Raw genomic sequence first — 15,587 nt, 5'->3', positions numbered from 1 at the left:
TTTTATCGGACACTGCAATAAGTAGATCACTCAAACACACACACACATATACACACTCACACATACACACACAAACACAAACTCACAAACTCACATGTAGACACAGACTCACACTAGGGCTGGACGATTATGGCAAAAATCATAATGATGATTATTTTGATCGATAGTGAAATCGCATTTATAAAACACAGTTATTCATAGATGTGTAAACATAAGCATTTATTGAACCACCAGAACTCAACTTGAAATATATTTGAACAGCACAATCCAGAAATAAATTAGCCACAAGTCCTTCTGGATGTTTTGAACACCAACCCTTTAACATATATATTCATGCCGTACATCGTTGGAAAGCTTAGATTGTCCTGATTCATTCAAGACCACTCACGACTTATATGGTTGCTCACAGCCGTAATAGTATTAGCGATTAGCTCGGCTAGCCCCTGAGCTAAGTAAGAAAAGCTATAATGCCTACATACCTTCAAAGTCTTCCCTTTATCCATAACGATCATCTTATGACTCAGGACTTTCTGTACAGCTCGCCAAGTATCCATTCTTGTGAAATATGAAATCCGTTTTCATAAAACCGGAATATTTTCCTCAATATGTCCATGTATTTAGTCCAACACGTAAGGTAATAACACAAATAACAAACTATATATGGTCCGTTTACGTCATTTCCTGACCTGCACGTCCATCTCAGAGTACACGTGACTAGATGTTTACGACCGTGAGCCTCTTCTGCTTCTGACGACACCACACACAGGCCAATCGGTGTTTAGGATTAGGCAGTACATGTCTCCAAAGCCAATGAGGACATGTGACCGACAACAATGACGACATGGCTTTGATTGACTGCTGTTCTAGCCTATGGAAATATTCGGTGAAATGAAGTTGATAATCTTTTAGCCAATAGTCTGAGGTTTCCAACGGTGTATGACACTAAGCTATTAGGTTTGGCTGTCCATAAACAAACTCCAAGCGTAACCGGCGTGCGCCCGGTGCGTAAAAGAGTTGAACCATATATCATTACGCACACGGCATTTTGGTACACGGTTGGTTCTTCTTCGACTTAACATATGACTTATACCAAAATAAACAGATAGATAGATAGATAGATATGGCCAAACAAAAAATATATGGTTATATGTAATAATAATAATAATAATAATAATAATAATAATATGGCGTCAGCTTTCATTAGAGACCAAGATTTTGATTGTAGGCAAAGGGGATGTGAAGTTATAGGTGTTTGATTGTGGTTATACAGCTTTGGTAATCAAGTGTCCATTTGGAGTCTCCAAAAAGGACCTGAGGAAAACGCATGGACATACCTGTTGAAAAATAATTCTGAAAAATTCATCTTTTGGTCTTTTGACTCCAAATTTGGACTGTATGAAGCCAAGACCTGTGGCTGTGGCCTCATTGTGTCTATATCCCGCTGAGAGGTCCCTGAATGTCTGTACACATGTCATTGTAAAAGCAAACCTATGGGCGAGTAAACAACCCCATCATTGTAACCTCTGCCACTCTTTGTCAGTAAGTCACAGAATCACACAGACACTTTTACAAGAATCCTGAGAGTGTTTCCTTTCCAATGATACCAGACACATCTCTGAATCTCAAACTATGTGGGATCTGTGCTGCTCACCACTTGGGCATGTCGTTTAGGCTAACAGCATAAAAAACAGGGGCGTGTGTTAAGTGGTTAAGTCACAAATGTGTCTTTTATGACGTGCTCACACTATGTGATCCGTGTCCAAGCACGTTTGACTACTGTGATCACTCTGTACCATGCCCAGGCGTACTGGAAGAGTTGGTAAGATAAACAGAAACACAGACCTTCTGAAATTCTGTAATCTGAATTCTCTTCTTTTCTCTAGGTTGTGAAGCTTCATACCAAACTTGGTAAACCTATTCCCTCTACTGAGCCCAGCATGGTCACTCAGACATTGTCCTCCACCACAGCTGCCACCAGCAAAACCACCACATCTACTCTGAGCAGCTCCACTACCACCAACTCTCTGTATGTGGCTGCCTCTTCATCCCTTGTTGCTTCCGGCCCCCTCTACCTGAAACCTGTCAGCATTGTCAGCAGTAGTGTGGCGGGTGTCAAGAATCCATTAGCCAACAGCCTCTCAACTGCCAACTCTGGCACAACTGCAAAGAAAGTCAACACCCCCAAGATCAATTTTGTTGGTTAGTAAATGTAGTACTTGCACGTTGTGAGTGTGTCTCTCTCGCTCTCTCGCTCTCGCTCTCGCTATTTCTTACTATTTAGACCAATGTTTTGAGGTAGCACTCTGTGATCTATGATTAAATTACATTGTAATTTCTTGAATGTAGGTGGAAACAAACTACACACCACAGTGAAAATGGAAGAGGTTAAAGTGGAGGCATCTAAGCCTGCAATGCCCTCTTCAGGTGGTCAAGACGCCAAGACAGAAGTTTCAGATTCTCTGACTACATCGGCCCTGGCTGCACTGCAGAGTGATGTCCAACCTGTCGGCCACGACTATGTTGAAGAGGTAAGCGTTGAGGCAGGGCTAGAACCAACTTATACAAATGGGCATAAAAGTATTAGTGAGTATAATATGTCAAACTCATTTCTAGGTCCGAAATGATGAAGGCAAAGTCATCCGCTTCCATTGCAAGCTGTGTGAATGTAGTTTCAATGATCCAAATGCAAAGGAAATGCATCTAAAAGGACGCCGGCATCGTCTGCAATACAAGGTTTGTTGCTGACACAAATTTGATTGTCAGTGTGCTTGAGATATCTCCTTTTTTTCTGTGTTCTAAATTACATCCTTGAAAGTTTGAGTTTGTATTTTGTTTTTTGTTTTTTTACATATTTTATAGAAGAAGGTGAACCCAGATCTGCAGGTAGAGGTAAAACCCAGCATCCGAGCTAGAAAGATTCAGGAAGAGAAAATGAGAAAGCAGATGCAGAAAGAGGAGTATTGGAGAAGAAGAGAAGAAGAGGAGCGCTGGAGAATGGAGATGCGGTATGGCTATGATCACTTGTTTTCAATAGTTCTTAAGGATGATGTATTTACCATGGTTGGCTAGAAATTGAAATACTGTAATGCAGGTCTATATATGTGCATTTGTCCTTTGCATATCTCTTGAACCATTCATCTTATTGATTTCACATTTGGGAACAAATGCAGTGTTGAATTTAGTGCAATTTCAACATGCAATATGTTTTAATATTAATAAACGTTAAACTGAACAACATGTCACTGTGGGAGTGAAAGGGGTGATTGTAATTTATTAAGGGAAAAATACATTATTACATGGGTGCACACAGTTTTATAAATCTATTTTTGGCACACCCCATTTTTGGTTGTTGTGCACTCATACACTGTTGTTTGGATCTTAAACACTGTCTTATAAATGAGGCCCCAGATCTCTTGAGTCAGGATGAGCAGGAATGCTACAACATGCATTTGCTAAAAACGTATTGGAGAACTAACAGCTGAATGCTGAATATAGCTCTGAAGTCTCTGACAGGTCCAGGGATAGGACTGCCAAAAGGCCAAATATGAGATCAATGCAGATCCGATGAGAATTACAAAGGTATAATAATAATAATGATTCCCTATTATTATTATTATTATTATTATTATTATTATTATTATTATTATTATTATTATTATTATCACAACAAATACACAGCAGACATGGGCAGCCCACTAGTCAATTTCCAAATATCTATACATTGTTAAAATGGTGTTGGAAACAAGCAGATTATTACTGTATCTAAATTAATAAGTGAAGTTGTGACACCTCTTCACCGCTGTCTGTGTCTGATGCACGCGGAGGGCTCAGCTCTGCCCTGCTGAGACAGAGTAGAGCAGGGGTTCTCAACCTTTTGCAAGCTGGGCCCCCCCAAAGCTGGTTCATTGCAGTTGGGGCCCCCCCTCCTCCCGGTGTCACCCTCCCTCGCGGCCCCAACCCCACTACACCACCTTGCATAGATAGATAGATAGATAGATAGATAGATAGATAGATAGATAGATAGATAGATAGATAGATAGATAGATAGATAGATAGATAGATAGATAAAATAATAGATTTGTTATTTTTAGGCCCACACTATTATTATTATTATTATAATTATTATTATTATTATTATAATCATCAGGTAGGCCTATCATCATTACTAGGCTATTGTTATAACTGGCAGTAGCACCAGACTTCTAATGTGAGCTTGCAGGCATTATTATTATTATTATTATTATTATTATTATGAGTAGTGATATCCCTATTATCATTACTAGGCTAGCTATATAATTATAGTTACATGCTTTGCTGTTATTATTATCATTATTAGTAGTAGTAGTAGTATTACTTTTATTATTATTATTATTATTATTATTATTATTATTATTATTATTATTATCATCATCATAGGCCTATTATCATTACTAGGCTATTGTTATAACCGGGAGGTAGGCGATGTTAATGTGAGACCTGAGCCTGCTTTGCCTTGCAAAGATCCTCAATTCTTGGTGCAATGTCTGATAAACATAGCCTCAAATCATCCTCAATTTGTGCACGATTCCGGTATTTAGTTTTGAGTGCAGTCATTTTCGAGAAGCCTGCCTCACACAAATATGTCGACGCGAAAGGGAGGAGAATCTTCAATGCGACGTCACAGAGTTGAGGGTATTCCTGCATCAATGCTGCCCAGAATGACGAAAGAGGGCAGGAGGTGAAACGTTCCTTCAGCCTACTGTCACTCTTCAGCTCAATAAGCTGTTCCTGCATGTCAATTGACAGCTCGTTTGCTGTGCACACAAATGGATCTCGAACCCACGCGAAAGAGCGATAATCCTCTTTGAAATACGTCGCAAATTGTTGTCTCATTGCAGACAGGTGCTCAGACGCTGACTGAAATAAAGAGGTGAAATCGTGTGACGTGCCTGCATCAGTGATAAAGTCTGCAAGGCTGGGGAACATGTCGCAGTTTTAATGATTTTTTTTTTTTATTTTTATGATTTTTCCCTCCATCCTGTTGCCTACTCGCGCCCGCTCGCGCCCCCCCCGGAGAGTGGGGGGGCGCGCCCCACCGGTTGAGAAACACTGGAGTAGAGGAAGCAGCTAACGTTAGCCTCTGCTATAGTTTGCTGTCATCACACTGCTCTCCTCTCCTCTCAGAAGGGCCTGTTCAAGGCAGGAATATTACTGCTTTATTCCACCTCGCTGTTCTGTATAAAAGGTCTGGATACTGAATTAGGGACAGAGTTGCTCCATCAGTAAGTGGCTACAGGACGCTGTTTTAGCTGTGGTCGAGCAAGGTAGAGAGTGAATGAAGTGAGGGAGCGGTGGCGGTAAGAAAGCTGGTGAATTGGATCAATAAAACGTTATTTTGTGATTTCTTCTTCTTTTTTTTCACAGCAGTTACGTTCAACAGCATAAATAAACTTCCCCACACATCTCTACTCAACCCTGCAACTCAGACTCAAAACTAAACTGAAACGCTGGTGTGCTGTTTATGCTGGTTTGGTTGGTTCAATGTAAGAAAGCAAAGACTCCTTAATGGCTATGATGATGATCTTTGTATTAAGGAGCCGTATTTTTCAACTCTGAAGCTGAGCACCTCTGCTGGAGCTGATCACTCACTGTGTGCTGCTCATACAGACACAGTGAACCAGGTGAAAACTGGAGGTGACAACTACACTCCTTACCACTCCCTACGGGCGGCTATGGCTCAGGAGGTAGAGTGGTCGTCCTCCAACTGGAAGATTGGCAGTTCGATTCCTTGTCCTTGGGCAAGACACTTAACCCCAAATTGCTCCCGTTGCTACGCCAACGGTGTGTGAATGAGAATGAATGGTTAACTTCTTCTGATGTGCCAGTTGGCACCCTGCGTGGTAGCTCCTGCCATCAGTGTATGAATGTGTGTGAATGGGTGAATTAGTTGTAATGTAAAGCGCTTTGAGTGGTCGTAAAGACTAGAAAGGTGCTATATAATTTACCTTTTATGTTACTGTAAGTGCAAGAAAATCTACCAGAGTAAAAACCAAGAAGATTGATTTAATTGAATCCACCCAAAAACGAGTGGTTACTCTTAATTCTTTTTAAAATGAAAATCAAGTAACAAACTGAGGGTGGAGTGCAGCTGTTTATCATGTCTCCAGCAGTACCACTGTTAGACATCAAGACATCACTGTTGAGACAGACTGAGCACCCAAATTATTTTCATGCTGCAGTGTGTGCTGGTCAGCTGCTCTCCTTAGCTGCGCCACTCTGCTAACATTAGAGTAACTGCGTTTAGAGTTCACAGTAAACGTCACAATCGTGTCACAAAGGTAATTATTTAGTTATTCAATCAAAAAATGCTGCAGTCACTTCCTTTTTTAAGATAAACTACACATGAACTCTCGTGTGTGCACCATATAAGACTGCCCGGCTGCTTTGCTGCCCTCACTGTTTGGTTCTGCCTTTTGTAGTCTGTCAACATCAAGTTATTAACTAACGTTTAAATAATCGATTCTTGACTTTTGTTAATATAATCAAGAAATTTCCCCAACCCTAATAATGACACACAAGGTGTAAATTACCCTAAAGGGGTTGACTACCTGGGCATCTCTACCAGTCAGAACCAAAGATTCCCTTCAAATGAGGAGCGGAGCAAGCACAACTTTTGATGTAGCATTTCTAGATATAACATGATTTTGGATGACATGCCAAATGAGGAAATATCTTTGGGAAGAATGGTGGTCATCTCTCCAGTAGAGTTCCACAGACTTGGGCATGTTCTTGAGGCTTATAGTCGAACAACAACTAACTAAGACTCATTATTTTTTCCTGCTATTTTGTCAACCTTCTCTACACTAGAAATGTAGTTAAACTGCTGTAAACTAGAAGCTGTGGTTTATATTTTCAGGCGTTACGAAGAAGACATGTACTGGAGACGTATGGAGGAAGAGCAGCATCACTGGGGTGAGCGACGTCGTATACCAGATGGAGGGTATCCACAGGGCCCTCCTGGTCTACTCGGAGTTAGGCCTGGCATTCCTGGCCTGCAGCCTCAGGGTCCTTTGGTAAGGCTTTATGATTATGCATATTTCGTGTGTCTCAGTATATTTCTTAGTTAAACATTCTTGTCAGACCGCCCTGAATTTTCTAGCTCTGTGTTGGCTGCATTGCTGGATTGGCAGGCTGTGTGTGTCAGCAAAGCTAATTTTAGATTGAATGTTGCCAAAATTGCATGTTACTTTATAAAATGGTATGCAGTTAGTAATTGTAGCCCTAATGGCAGAAAAAAGTTGTGTTTATTAGTACCTGGTTGTTGACATCTAAACATCACATCCTTGTTGGAATAGTTTCCTTTGCCACCTTTTCCCACTGGAGCTTTGCTAAATTAATTTACATATATTTCAATTCAACAGCTACTTGATATAAATCTAAAAAAGCAAAAGAGATATGTGAGAAACGACAGCAGAAAATGAAGAGAGAAACTTCAGGCATGTTTTTGCACCCAGACCCAGTGGCCTCACTCGTGTGTCTGAGGAAGGCACTCTTTTTAAATTCATTGCGTGAAACACAAAGCACTGTATGACTGGATTCGCATCTGGTTACTGGTAACTCTGTAAAAAAACAAACTGTTTTTTGATAGCTGAATTATTTTTTAAATGATTTTAAAATTAAAATAAAGTCAAATGGAAGCAGCTGTGACTGTTACTGACCGGGTCGTTTTGGTTCCAAACAACACCAACATTTTTTATTTTTGTTTTCTGCACATCACAGTTCAAAAACTACATGTAAAAATACAAAGTGCTTTATAAATGGCCACAAGGTGGCACGCTTGGTTACTTATGTTAACGTGGAGTGCCAGCTTCTTTTACTCAACGGAAGCTCTTATTTAGCTTTTCTTTCAACAGTCGTTCAGAATAAGTGGGTTTACTTCCAGTATTTCAGGACAAATTGGCTGCACTACAGCATTTTCTATCAAAGGTTAAACTTCTGGTTTACTGAAGAATTCCATGTTTTATTTCATACTTTTGATGAATGAGTAAGTGTGTCCAAATTTTTTACTTTCATCTTAGTAAGACCATGCAGAGTATTAATGATGATCTTCTTTTAGCAGTGTCAGACCTCAGGACATAGTCGAGCTAAAATTGAAAACAAACCTGTTGAACCTTTGTGACCTTTAGCCCCCACGTCGACCTGATTCTTCAGATGACCGCTATGTCATGACCAAGCATGCTGCTATCTACCCCTCAGAAGATGAACTCCAGTCTATTCAGAAGATCGTGTCAATCACAGAACGTGCCCTCAAACTGGTCTCAGACATAGTTACAGACCAGGACAAGGCCAAAGAAGAGGACAAAGAGAAAAAAGAACCTTCTAAAGACAGGTGTGATATCTGGACTGCTTAGAATAGTAAGCCTTACTTTGGACAGGACAACATTTTCTCATACTCAAGCAAATGCTGAATAGTTCTGCATAGGTCAAATTTAGCAAATTCCTCCCTGCCCCACACATGCAATGCTCAATACCAGAACAAACCATTCACCCTCCAAACTGTATAAACATGTTCAGTGATATGAGTTGAGTTTTACTTTCAGTCTGATACATTCGCCAATGTACTTCACAGCTCACACAACGTTATTACTTTCATTTTTTCCCCGTGGTCTGCTGAACCATACTGCAGATTCAAGGTTTATAAAGTAATATAATTTGGAGGATAGTGTCATTTCTTAGAATAAAAAAGTTCCTACCATATGAATTTGTGTGGCTATTCTGCACCCAAACAGGCACAGGAGCTTAAAAAGTTCTGATATTGTTAGACTTGATCTGCCTACCCTCGGTTTTGTGCTATGTAAGCTAGATCATACAATGAAATTAATAAAAATGTGGCCAATAGCAGAAGCAAAAGACCTTGCTGAACTCACTTCACCTCCACAGCAATGTGAGTACTTTTCAGTTTCAGTTGGGTTTAATTCAGCAACTGAATGATGGTTTAGAACACTTGGGAGTAAACCAAATTTTGTTCTCTTTCAAGTAGTAAAACCTTACATTGCCATTTAAAATACTGTATTTGATGTATTTAAGTTTTCAGAACGTTAACATAATTGTTGTTTGTTTTGTTTTGCCATAATTTACCACACATCTTTCTTGTGTATCTATCTAGAGCCCTGAAGGGAGTGATGAGGGTGGGAGTCCTGGCAAAAGGCTTGCTGCTTCGTGGGGACAAGAATGTCAACCTAGTCCTGCTCTGCTCTGACAAGCCCACAAAGGGTCTTCTCACCCGCATTGTGGAGCACCTCCCCAAACAGCTAACAGTACTATCTTTACAAATGTCACACTACAGTCAATTTTCTTTCAGTGGTCATTTTAATAGATACCTCCCTGGAGCTTTCCTGTTTGCCTCAAAAACATCCAGAATTCTTTCAGACATTGAGTGAACATGATGCTAGAAAGGAAAGGGATTTTAATCTATCCATAATGCACACTGGATGAACCTCTGTTTAACCTAATCCCACAGGTGTCCATCGATGTTTTTTTAAATTGGGGCTTCCCCCTGAATTTTATCATTATTCAAGAAGCACCCTCAGTAAAATCAATCATTTTCAATTAACAGAATGTTGGGTCATTAAAATTGGTAGTCATAAAAATGTATTGGCCAAAATGTGTATGGATCCCACAGAAGATGCCTTTTCCCACATTTAGGTGGTTTTAGAGGACTAAGTAGTCTTGTAATCTGTAAAGAATGTCTCCTTTTAAAACCACTTTGCTCTGTTTATGTCAGAGCTTAAATGAAGATTCCAGATTGATGTAGCTTTAAATAATTTTTGTTGTTCTTTATTTAACCAGGCGAAAAGTCTCATTGAGACTAAAATCTTTTTTTAAGAGAGAGACTTGACCAAGAGAGCAACTAACTTTGTTAAAACAATAAATAACAACAACATAAACAGATGAATAGGCAAGGCAAGGCAAGGCAAGGCAAGGCAAGGCAGTTTTATTTATATAGCGCATTTCATACACAATGGCAACTCAATGTGCTTTACATAAAACAGAAAAACATGTAATTTGAGAAACATTAAAACATACAATTAACCCCCACCCCCCACACAAATAATAAAAACAAAGAGAGAAATAAAATGCTAGAATAGAGCATTAAATATAAGATTGCAGCATAAAATAATGATTTGTTTTAAAATCATTAAAAGGACAGAGACTGCAAATGAAAGATTAAAATGTAAAGTGCTTTAAAAGAGCTCAATCATAAGCACAGGAGAAGTGTTTTTAACCTGGATTTAAACATGTTCACAGTTGGGGCTGATTTCAGTTCTGCTGGTAGTTTGTTCCAGTTGTGTGCAGCATAACAGCTACTGTCGAATACAACTGTCAGGCACTTCACATACACACCACAAACTGAATACAGTATCCAGTTGATAATCAATAAAAGAGAGAGTTAAGATGTAAAAAAGTACCCAGTAATGTGCATTATACAATCCATTTACCATGTACTCAAACTACAAAGAAATAATGTCTGTGCAATTGCATCTACACCATTTCTTCCCAGATGGTCACACCTGAAAAATATGAGGTCACGGGATCTATCCAGGAAGCAGCCATTATTCTGACGTCCTGTACAGAGCCAAAGATGCAAGTGGCAATCACACTGACTTCACCTGTCATCAGAGAGGAAAATGGCCCGGATGGAGGTTGGGAAATCCATAACAGCCCTTCATATTGCCCCTCTTTTCTTGTCCTTCTGCTATCTCCCTATGAATCAATTTCAGTATGTTGGTTGACATGCTAAAGAGCACTATTCTGCTGGCACTCCTCAAAGATTATGTTAGGCTGTAAAGCAGATCATGCCTCAAGTAGTAATGAAACTTTCACTTTTAATACAGCCTTGGTGGGACCAACTGAAACCATTAGAGGGACTTATTTCAAGGGCAGGGTTTCCCACAACACTTCACAGCTAAGGCGGCCGCCTAAGCAACACACGCCTGCTGCCTTAACTAACGTCTTCAAAAAATATATATAAATAAATAAATAAAATAAATAAATCCAACCAACGTCTGCAGCGGGCCGGAATCACTGTGTCCGACTGTCTGACTTTGACCCTGAACACACCTGTAGCTCTCTGTACCTCCCGCTAGCATAACACAGACACGCTAACAGTGATATTAAGTTTAAGGAAACAAACACAGACCCGCTGGTTAAAACATAAATCTACATCATCAAACAGCGGAGCCCGAAAAACGAATGACACCGGTAGCGCCATGTGATGTCAACATTAACAACGTTCATCCTCAGACAGGTAACTGTGACGTTACTATAGTAACAAGTTTCAGGCTAACCGGCTCAGAGTGAACACTGATATTAACGGCATAATGTGTAAAATGCTGTGGTGCTGCCCGTTTTATCAGCTGATATTACAAAACATCAATTTTAAGTCACTCAGATGTTTCTCATTCATCAGACCTTAAGAGAAAGAGTGAGGCATTCAACAAAAACATGACACTAATGCTACTGAAGCTGAATATCACTACTTAACTGTATAATACTTTATAACTTGTAAGTACTATAAAATATAGTTCAGAGAATAAGTTAACTATATAAAATAGACTCAATGGCTTAACCTGTGCAATCTAATTTAATCCAGTACAGCAGCTCTGCTATAAATTCTACATTTATGAAGCTTATACATCTTTTAACAAGAAGGTGAAAATTCTGCTTTATGTTCATTATTGATTGATTGTGGTGTATTAGGGTGCATTATATTGAATGGTGTTCCTAATATTTTGTCCATTCCATTAACATACATGAGAAGGTACACCACCACCACTTAGTACAACCTCAGTAATAAACAAAGTAGAATTATCACTTTTTTGAAAATGTCAACAAAAACCGAAAATGTATAAACTCCAAAAAAGCAGAATTTATAGCAGAGCTGTTGTATTCTATTTAATTATATTGAGAATACAATCTGCGGTAGTAGTAGGCTATCTGAAATTATTACGATAGGCGCAATGTTTTATTGTCAAGGCTAGTTGCGTTTACCACTTACACATGGCAACATCACCTACACCCCCCCCCCCGTCTCACCCCACCTTAACCAACACATTTTCTGCGGGAAACCCTGAAGGATATACTTTTCTAATCTGCTTTTATAGGTACAGCTGATTTTTTTTTTTTAAGTCCTGTTTTTTTTGTTTTGTTTTTGTTTTTCTCAATTGATTCCCTTTCTCATTTTGTGGGGGCATGTCAGTCTAAAAAAGAGGTGAGTGCCAGCAGTATTGCTCTTAGGCTTTTGCTCTGTACCTCTTACTTCTCAAATGCTATCTTATCCCTTTGAACAAAGCATGATCAGTGTTTGCATTGTGTTCTAGTTATTCCCAGATGAGATACTTATTTTGTTTCCTGTGTTCCAGGGGATTCTGTTTAAATGTATTGTTAGATATAATCAATGGGAGACACGCATTTCAGTATCTTATCTCCAAATTTTCTTGAGATGAGAAGAAAAAATGAATCCTCCACAAGATGGACAAATAGACATCAGGAGTCACTTCTGTTCAAGTTTAATTTGGAATTAATTGTACAAAAAAAAAATCAACTAATTCTTAAATCAAGAATTGGCCTAAGATGGAGCAGAATCCCACACAGAAAGGGACAAGGAATTGGGTGTTATTTTCCCACAGGAAACAAATCTTCCTTTTGTGTACTGGTGAACAGTTCACCATGCTAAGGTCCCCTGTTCTGAAGTGTTCCCCTGAGTAGATTGACATCTACCTTTAGGACTCTAAATTGGGCTATATATGTAGATATTTTAGATTGATTCAGAAAAAATAAAAGCCTTTGACAAGTTCTTGTCATTTTGGTTTCACTCATGATGGAAAGATGAGGACAAATAATTTTAAGAGAGATGATTTTTTCCTGAATTTACGGAAAGATTGAACCATATTGTTTTCAAATCTGATTATTTCCATTTTTCTTAGGGGAGTATTGTTAAATTTCAGGTATGAAGGCTATGACAGAGGAATCTTTGGGTTGAACTGAGTACAGCCTTTGGTATACAATGACTGTTGGGTTCTTATTCCAACCTACTGGTACTAGGTATGCATGCAGTGATATCCTAACCCCTTTTGTTTGCTAGTAGTTCTCCTGTTTTTTCTCTTCTTCAGCACCCATTGATGCTACCATTTTAAAGATCATAGTCGTATTTAAAAGTCCAGCATAAAGACACCTTTATTTCTTTGAACAAGAAAATAATGAATTTGTCCAGTACATTGTCTCCATCAGAGGTTTAATAGGGCCCGCTCCGGAAGGATTTTTGACCAAGGTTTTCCCACATCTCAAAAACTTTGCCACACCTACCATTGCCATGCCACTTTTTATCAGGTCACTCCCTTTTGCCATTTGTACTTTATTTCTCTCTGGCACACATTATTCCACATAGTAATTTGCCATGGAATCTCTCCGCTGTCCCAGTGCTTGAGCAAAAAAATTTACAAAAATGTCCATGGTACTTTACAAGTTAATGATCATCTTTACAACACAATTACCTGATAAAAATGGTATTGGCTTCAAAACATCTGAGTCTAAACCTATGTAAATTTAGCTGTTGCTTTCCAAACTATTTATCTAAAATGTTGAATTTATACCCCATTTACAGAATATAATGACTCAACATGTCCAGCATAAAGATACTGTTGGTCTGCATCCATTCACTTTGACAATGTTTTGGTTTCATTCTGTTTTAATTATAGTAACCTTTTTGATATAACAAATTAGTAAGCAATCAGTTGTAGGTTTTCCTGGAAAGAAACATTGGTATGTGTGGCAATGTGTTTGTTCTTTGCCAGCCTTGCTGACCTGGTCAAACACCCATTCCTCATCATCATTTTGACACTTCAAATCCATTTTTAGATGTAACCTCGGGTATGGTGAAAGACCCAGCGGACGTCTTGGACAGGCAAAAATGCCTTGACGCTCTGGCTGCTCTGCGCCACGCTAAGTGGTTCCAGGTTCGGAACATCATTTTACTTTCTTATTGTAGCCTTATGAGATGCATTATTTGTTTATTCATTTATTTGTGTTTTACACATTTGGTTTCCATTTTATAATAAGGAAAACTTTTTTTTACGATAAAATAAAACAAATATCTGAGGGTGCCTCCTACAAGAATTTGGTTAATGTACATTATATGTATTGATCATGAATCTAAGTGAATCAGAACTTCTCATATAAAAAAAATATTCAAGCAATGGACTGGCATCCTTGTCCTTGTCAATTTTCCAAGTACTGCATTGTAGTAACATGTGATTCCATAAGGCTGCACAATAACTTGCACAGAACTGTGCAAAATTTGTATTGTTTTTATTCTTTATATTTTTTATAGAATGGGGATTGAGAGAAAAAGGAATATTTGAGTAGTTTCCTGTGATTCTGCTACCTGAGCAAAAGCACAGGCAAATGCAGATTTCCTTAGCTCTTTCAGTCCCTATACTCTCCTTTCAGGTGGACTTGTACTTTTAAGTACCTTTTTGTGAGATACCCGGATAAACATGGGGTCAGGGTTTAGAAGATGGCAAGGAAAGTTCTCATTTCTTGTGCATCTTGCAAACTTTGAACTCCCTTACTAACTGTGAGGTACAAGACTACTGGGAATGGCAGCTGATTGCAAACTGTTATGGCTCATACACCCCTCAAACCATACTCAAGCTTCCATTATGCACAGTAGTTTTTGGACCTCTAAGACAGAACTGATTCACTTGTTTGGTCCATCTCTTGTCACTCTTGGTCACTTGGTAAACCTAACTTTATTGCATCACAAGGCTAGAGCCAATGGACTCCAGTCCTGTGTGATCATCATTCGAATCCTGCGTGACCTTTGTCAACGAGTTCCTACATGGTCGACCTTCCCAGGATGGGTATGTTATTTAATTATGCTAAAAAAAAAAACATTGTGTCAGTCCATTGTGTGTTTTATCGCTGTACCTGACGACAAGATACAACACTCTTAACAGAAACATGAAATCTTTGGTGACCAAAACTAGTGTTGCAATTGTTCTATTTGTTTGTTTTAACAAACCTTTCACAGGAACCTTTAGTACTTGACCCTTAGTAACTTAAAGGTTCTAAAGTAACCTTAACCCTTGGATTCATAGGTTTTAGTTGTCATTTACAGTGACTTATGATTTTGCAATTAACTTACATTCTGGTAGCTCATAGACTGTGTAATAATTACTATGTTTGTAACACTTGTCAATCAATTTTATGTATATTGTCCCAAATCATAACAGAAGTTGTCTCAGGACCTGTCAAAGATAGAGCAGGTCTAGACAGTACTCTTCATTTTATAGAGACCCACCATTCTCCCATGAGCAAGCACTTGGCCACGACAGCAGTTTCTTCCCTCTTTAACAGGAAGAAATCTCAAGCAGAACCAGGGTTGAGAGAAAGAAGGGGGGATGTGGAGAAAAAAGAAAGTTGCTGTGGTATGAGCTAATGACAGTTATATAAGTTAATCCCTCTTTTTTTAAATATCTGATGAATTAGACACTCCAGTCATTGAAAAAGCCACGGCTGGATGCTGCATCCTGCCTACCATTTGCTTA

The 15,587-nt window shown here is 38.9% G+C and overlaps 1 protein-coding gene across 2 annotated transcripts in view; it reads left to right on the top strand.

The window, feature by feature from the left end:
• Positions 1–15,587, top strand: part of zfr (zinc finger RNA binding protein) — a 54,880-nt gene that overhangs the window by 25,117 nt on the left and 14,176 nt on the right. Inside the window, exons 8-17 of one of the 2 annotated variants that reach the window (XM_053326040.1) lie at positions 1,884–2,199; positions 2,347–2,528; positions 2,614–2,733; positions 2,860–3,005; positions 6,896–7,052; positions 8,166–8,368; positions 9,146–9,296; positions 10,541–10,682; positions 13,897–13,994; positions 14,805–14,900. In XM_053326040.1, coding sequence (XP_053182015.1) covers positions 1,884–2,199; positions 2,347–2,528; positions 2,614–2,733; positions 2,860–3,005; positions 6,896–7,052; positions 8,166–8,368; positions 9,146–9,296; positions 10,541–10,682; positions 13,897–13,994; positions 14,805–14,900 — 1,611 coding nt within the window. The remainder of the gene's footprint in view (positions 1–1,883; positions 2,200–2,346; positions 2,529–2,613; positions 2,734–2,859; positions 3,006–6,895; positions 7,053–8,165; positions 8,369–9,145; positions 9,297–10,540; positions 10,683–13,896; positions 13,995–14,804; positions 14,901–15,587) is intronic. The other variant, XR_008321804.1, reaches the window with a different exon arrangement.

The sequence above is a fragment of the Scomber japonicus genome, chromosome 9 (genome assembly GCF_027409825.1).
Source record: "Scomber japonicus isolate fScoJap1 chromosome 9, fScoJap1.pri, whole genome shotgun sequence".
Classification (NCBI taxonomy): Eukaryota; Metazoa; Chordata; class Actinopteri; order Scombriformes; family Scombridae; genus Scomber; species Scomber japonicus.
This window is presented reverse-complemented; position numbering and strand designations above follow the sequence as displayed.